The sequence below is a fragment of the Brassica napus genome, chromosome A1, assembly GCF_020379485.1.
Source record: "Brassica napus cultivar Da-Ae chromosome A1, Da-Ae, whole genome shotgun sequence".
Taxonomy (NCBI): domain Eukaryota; kingdom Viridiplantae; phylum Streptophyta; class Magnoliopsida; order Brassicales; family Brassicaceae; genus Brassica; species Brassica napus.
In genome coordinates, this window is record NC_063434.1 from 17847704 (window position 1) to 17853962 (window position 6259).

A 6259-nucleotide genomic window follows, 5' to 3' on the forward strand; every position below is an offset into this window, starting at 1 on the left:
TCCTTGGTATATGGATGAGCTCTAAGCTGTGGAAACTTCTTTTCATGATCTTGATATTTTTCAGATAACTTGCAAAATCGGGCCATTCTTCGGGTACAGAAATCATTTTCACCAACAATTTAAAACTCTATTTTAAAGTGAAGTTAATATAGAGATAGAGGTATTCAAAATCCTCTATATATTATGTGAGGATAATTTAAAAAGTTGTAACCTTAATTTTGTACTAATTAAAAAGAGACCATGCGTAGGTGTCATTCAATTAAGATGTCAATTTAGTTTACGTGGCAGTTTAAGAATCAATTGAACAAAAATGTTGGTCCAAATTCAATTAGGAAACATTATATTAACCCAAAATATAAGAAGATCTGTATTCTTTTTTTAGATAAAAGTTACGGAATTACCTAATATGATTAACATATTTATGGCAATTAATGACTATGAATAATAAAGATTTGATAATCATTTTTGCATCCTTCTTCATTTTTGTTTAATTTTATATTATTAAAAAATTAAACAATCACATTAACCATATAATAAAAAAATAATTTTTTTCTTATATGTTTTATTTTAAATTTTTTTAAATGACTTTAAATTACAAAAATGAGGAAACCTTATATGTTATATTTTAATTTTTTTTAAACAGTTTTAAATTACAAAAATGAGGAAACCTTATATGTTATATTTTTCTTATATGTTAGATATTTTTCTTATATGTTATATTTTGAATTTTTTAAAACGACTAAAAGCATTAAAATGACATGTATCAATTTGATAGTTGATCTAAAACCTTTCAAAAACACATGGAAGATAAAAGTCAAAATAATTCAACTGTGGAAACAGTACTGTTTACTTTTTTCAAGAATGTGTTCGGTGAAAAAAAATAAGATTTTTGGGTCATAATTTGCTTAATTTCTAATCCGATAAACCCATTATATATTAATTATATTTTAGTTTCACAATTTTTAATAAAAATCAATCTGGTCCATTAGAAATAAATTATATAATAACAACAAAAAATATTGTATATGCATAAATAAAATGATTAAATATATTAAAAAAGTTATTGATAAAATATACAAATAACCTTATCTTGCATAAGACGTACCCTAGTGCTTCATGATTGCTTGTCCTTACGCCTAAGCAGCCGTGAACATTAAGAATTTATTTAGTTCGATTAACCACATAATTTGAGAAAACAATGTTGATTGTGGACTTTTGGACTTTTGGAAGCAAAAGCAATTTCGGCAACACGCGTCCGACAAATAATTTCCAATAATTTTGAAGTAGTTCTAGTTGCACTTCAAAGATATTTTATTTTATAGCCTTCAGAGTTGACACAAGAAAATAAAACACGAAATGACAATTAAGAAAATTTGAGACTTAGCATGAGACAATTCAAGGCGAAACGACACGACACAAACACAAAAGAGAAAAACAATACTAACGCATCGCAGCACTGCTCCTTGAGATATTAACACGTGGTCTTTTGCTGTTCCTTGAATTGTCGTTACAGGCAAAGCTCACGCTATCTCCACCAACTATATCCGTAAACATCCGTTGCAAGTCCTCCAAGCTGTCTCCCTATTTATCAAAATCCGAACCAGTTAGTTTAAAACTAATCTCTTATTTGAGCCGGAAATATCTGAAACCATGCCTTAATTTACAAATACAGCTTGCGAATGGTTAATGCTTCCCATTACTCCATCCCTACTAATCGAGTACACAAATTTTTCATTTATCAAACCGGTTTATGATCGGTTAACCTCAAGTTTATCAACAAATCTAACCGATCCTGGAAACCTAAGAAATCCCGAATCATAAATGTACTATAACTAAATATTCTGGTTATGGGTGGAATTGTTGAACCGACTGGTCATAATGAACCGGGAAGAGCATAGGGATCCAACATACCTTGCCTTTGACATTGTTCATCATTGAGATCATCTCTTGCATGAAGTCGCAGAAGTCCTGATCACAGCGTTTAGGGGGCCAAATTCAGTTTATAAAATAAAATATGAGGTGAGAATGGTAAATTCTAAAACGAAAATGACCAATTAAGAAATAAATATCCAACATCATGTTATGCAAATGCGAAATAAATTTAGATACGAACGTCGTCGTCATCTTCATGGGGATCGTATAGTCCAGCGTCATACATCGAGCGCTTATTCTCGTCATTCAGAACTGTAAGAGGAAAAGTTTTAACTGTGACGTGAGGCGGACGTTAAGAAAAGATAACGACAAGAATAACGGACGTTAAGAAGATATTTAGAGGGAGAGAGAATAATGTGAAATGACCAGAATAGGCTTCTTGGATTTGCTGAAATCGACGTTTGGCTTCTCCGGCGACGTCAGGAGTCCTCGCGTATCTATCCGGATGCCATTTCTTCATATAAAAAAAGTGTCAAATAAAATGAGGACTCATCAAAAATAAAAATCTGCGAAATTCGAAGGAGCAGTAGAGGAAGTACCATGGCGAGCTTACGGTAAGCAGCCCGGACATCGGAAACAGAGGCGTCTTTGCGAATACCGAGGACGTTGTAGTAGCTAGATCTAACGTTGGATCCTCCACCTTCCATTTCCAGATCTCTCCTCTGTTTCGATCACCGCTGCGTCTTCAACGATCTATCTCTCTCTCTCTCACTCTTCAATTCTACAGCATCGAAAACTAGTGACAAAGGAACTGCAAATTTACGTTTCTCTTGGAGAAAAATATCGGAGAGTTGAGAAGTAATGGCTTTTTTTTTTATGTGGAAGGGAATAGAACGCACAACAAAATATCTTTGTGGAAGAAAGATGGAAACTTCGAGAGAGGGTTTGATATTTTTTTTTTATTTTAAAGATATTTTCTGGCATGTCGCGTGTTTGTTTGATTATCGTAAGGCCCAATCTTGAGGCTATTTTCCATTCAAAAACCAATTTTGAAAAATATTTGCTGATGTGAGGGGAGCTTAGATCAAAAACTCAAAATATATTGGTAGAAAGCAGTACGCACTGTCACTCGAGGGGTGTATATCAGAAGCCATGGTCGACTCAATTCTAACTGGGCATGTTAAGCCGTGAAATAAATTCTGAAACGGGGTTTATATTTGATTGCTATATTAATTAAATTATTACAACTAGACACTACAAAAAAACGTTTCAGTAACAACAAAAATTTATGACGAAAATATTTCTTCGTAAATTTGCAAGATGTTTACAACGCAATTACAACGAGACCAAAATTCGTCGTAAACTCCATGGAACTTTACGACGAAAGTACGTGGAAAGCGAAAATAGTCGTAAACGTTACATCGACATTACAACGAATCATGTTACCGTTATATTTAGGTGAAAACGTGTATTCAATGTGCTTTAACTTACCTAAATTTGTTGTAAAGTCATTGTAAATATTATGTTAAAACCATGTAAAATCTATGTAAAACATTCCTTGTAAAATCGTTGTTATATTTCAACTACCCAACTCGAAAATTTCTCTATATATATATTATTTCCCACAACTCTCTTCCTCACAACACACAAGTGGAAAAAAAAATCAGCAAAATTTTTTTTTCAAAAAATGGCTGGTGGCGGTAGTATTTACGAGTTATGGAGTTGGATGTATTTACACAAAGATTCTGACAAGAGGGTGACGAACGCATTTCTGAACGGGCATTCATACACCAGGCGGGTTGTACACCGATCACGCAGGAAAGCGGTAAGATGTTCTGCCCCTGTCGAAAATGCAAAAATTCAAAATTTGCACGTAGTGAAACTGTATGGAATCATTTAGTAAACCGAGGATTTACACCACAATACTACATTTGGTATCAACATGGAGAGGGTTATGGGGGAAATGAAGCTAGTAGTAGTAATAATAATTTTGAGGATGCTCATCATAATGAAGAACCGAATCATGTTCATAATGAATATAATTATCATCAAGAGCAGCAGATGGTAGATCATGATAGGGTTCAAGATATGATTAGTGATGCATTTTTAGAAACAACTACAACAATAGCTGATGGAATTGGAAATGTAGAAGAACTTAATTTGGATGCAAAAAGGTATTATGAAATGCTAGATGCTGCAAATCAATCAATCTACACTGGTTGTAGAGAAGGTCTCTCTAAATTGTCTTTAGCAACTAGGATGATGAATATTAAAATGGATCATAATTTACCTGAGAATTGCATGGATGCATGGGCGGAGTTGTTTAAAGAGTATTTGCCAGAAGACAACGTGTCTGCTGAATCTTATTATGAGATTCAGAAATTGGTTTATAGTCTTGGATTACCTTCGGAGATGATTGATGTTTGCATCGACAACTGCATGATCTACTGGAAGGAAGATGACAAGTTAGAAGAGTGTCGATTCTGCAAAAAACCACGATTCAAACAGCAAAGCCGTGGGAGGAATAGGGTACCGTACCAAAGGATGGTACCTACCAATTACAGACAGATTGAAAAGATTATATCAATCTGAGAGGACTGCTGCGTCGATGAGGTGGCATGCTGAACATGTCCAGAGATATGGTGAGGTTGCACATCCATGAGACGCAAGAGCGTGGAAACATTTCAATAAGGTGCACGCAGATTTTACTACAAATATTTGGAATGTCTATCTTGGGTTATGCACCGATGGATTTAGTCCATTTGGAATGTCTAGTAGACAATATTCTTTGTGACCAGTCATTCTTACGCCGTACAATTTACCGCCGGATATGTGCATGGAAAAATAATTTTTATTTTTGACCATATTAATCCCTGGGCCGAAGCATCCAAAACGGTCTCTTGATGTTTTTCTTCAACCGTTGATAGAAGAGCTAAAGCAATCGTGGTCAGAAGGGGTGAGGACGTACGATTGTTCCTTGAAAAAAAATTTTACGATGCGAGCAGTTCTGCTGTGGACGATAAGTGATTTCCCTGCTTATGGGATGTTGTCTGGCTGGACAACACATGGAAGATTATCTTGTCCATATTGTCTTGGATCGACGGATGCTTTTCAACTGAAGAATGGTAGGAAGAGTTGTTGGTTTGATTGTCATCGTCGCTTTCTTCCACTTGCCCATCCGTACAGAAGAAATAAGACATTGTTTCGGCACAAAAAAATTCTGACAAGAGGGTGACGAACGCATTTCTGAACGGGCATTCATACACCAGGCGGGTTGTACACCGATCACGCAGGAAAGCGGTAAGATGTTCTGCCCCTGTCGAAAATGCAAAAATTCAAAATTTGCACGTAGTGAAACTGTATGGAATCATTTAGTAAACCGAGGATTTACACCACAATACTACATTTGGTATCAACATGGAGAGGGTTATGGGGGAAATGAAGCTAGTAGTAGTAATAATAATTTTGAGGATGCTCATCATAATGAAGAACCGAATCATGTTCATAATGAATATAATTATCATCAAGAGCAGCAGATGGTAGATCATGATAGGGTTCAAGATATGATTAGTGATGCATTTTTAGAAACAACTACAACAATAGCTGATGGAATTGGAAATGTAGAAGAACTTAATTTGGATGCAAAAAGGTATTATGAAATGCTAGATGCTGCAAATCAATCAATCTACACTGGTTGTAGAGAAGGTCTCTCTAAATTGTCTTTAGCAACTAGGATGATGAATATTAAAATGGATCATAATTTACCTGAGAATTGCATGGATGCATGGGCGGAGTTGTTTAAAGAGTATTTGCCAGAAGACAACGTGTCTGCTGAATCTTATTATGAGATTCAGAAATTAGTTTATAGTCTTGGATTACCTTCGGAGATGATTGATGTTTGCATCGACAACTGCATGATCTACTGGAAGGAAGATGACAAGTTAGAAGAGTGTCGATTCTGCAAAAAACCACGATTCAAACAGCAAAGCCGTGGGAGGAATAGGGTACCGTACCAAAGGATGGTACCTACCAATTACAGACAGATTGAAAAGATTATATCAATCTGAGAGGACTGCTGCGTCGATGAGGTGGCATGCTGAACATGTCCAGAGATATGGTGAGGTTGCACATCCATGAGACGCAAGAGCGTGGAAACATTTCAATAAGGTGCACGCAGATTTTACTACAAATATTTGGAATGTCTATCTTGGGTTATGCACCGATGGATTTAGTCCATTTGGAATGTCTAGTAGACAATATTCTTTGTGACCAGTCATTCTTACGCCGTACAATTTACCGCCGGATATGTGCATGGAAAAATAATTTTTATTTTTGACCATATTAATCCCTGGGCCGAAGCATCCAAAACGGTCTCTTGATGTTTTTC

At 35.4% G+C, this 6259-nt stretch overlaps 1 protein-coding gene across 1 annotated transcript; it reads right to left on the reverse strand.

Annotated features, from left to right (window-relative positions):
* Window positions 1-1293: 1293 nt before the first annotated feature.
* LOC106433961 (chaperone protein dnaJ 6) lies at window positions 1294-2839 on the reverse strand. Its single transcript, XM_013874801.3, has 5 exons — window positions 2472-2839; window positions 2299-2386; window positions 2114-2184; window positions 1912-1968; window positions 1294-1581 (listed from the first exon to the last, which is right to left on the reverse strand). The coding sequence occupies exons 1-5, from the start codon at window positions 2577-2579 to the stop codon at window positions 1441-1443; spliced, it is 465 nt and encodes a 154-aa protein (XP_013730255.1). The 5' UTR covers window positions 2580-2839; the 3' UTR covers window positions 1294-1440.
* Between the last annotated feature and the right edge of the window lie 3420 nt (window positions 2840-6259).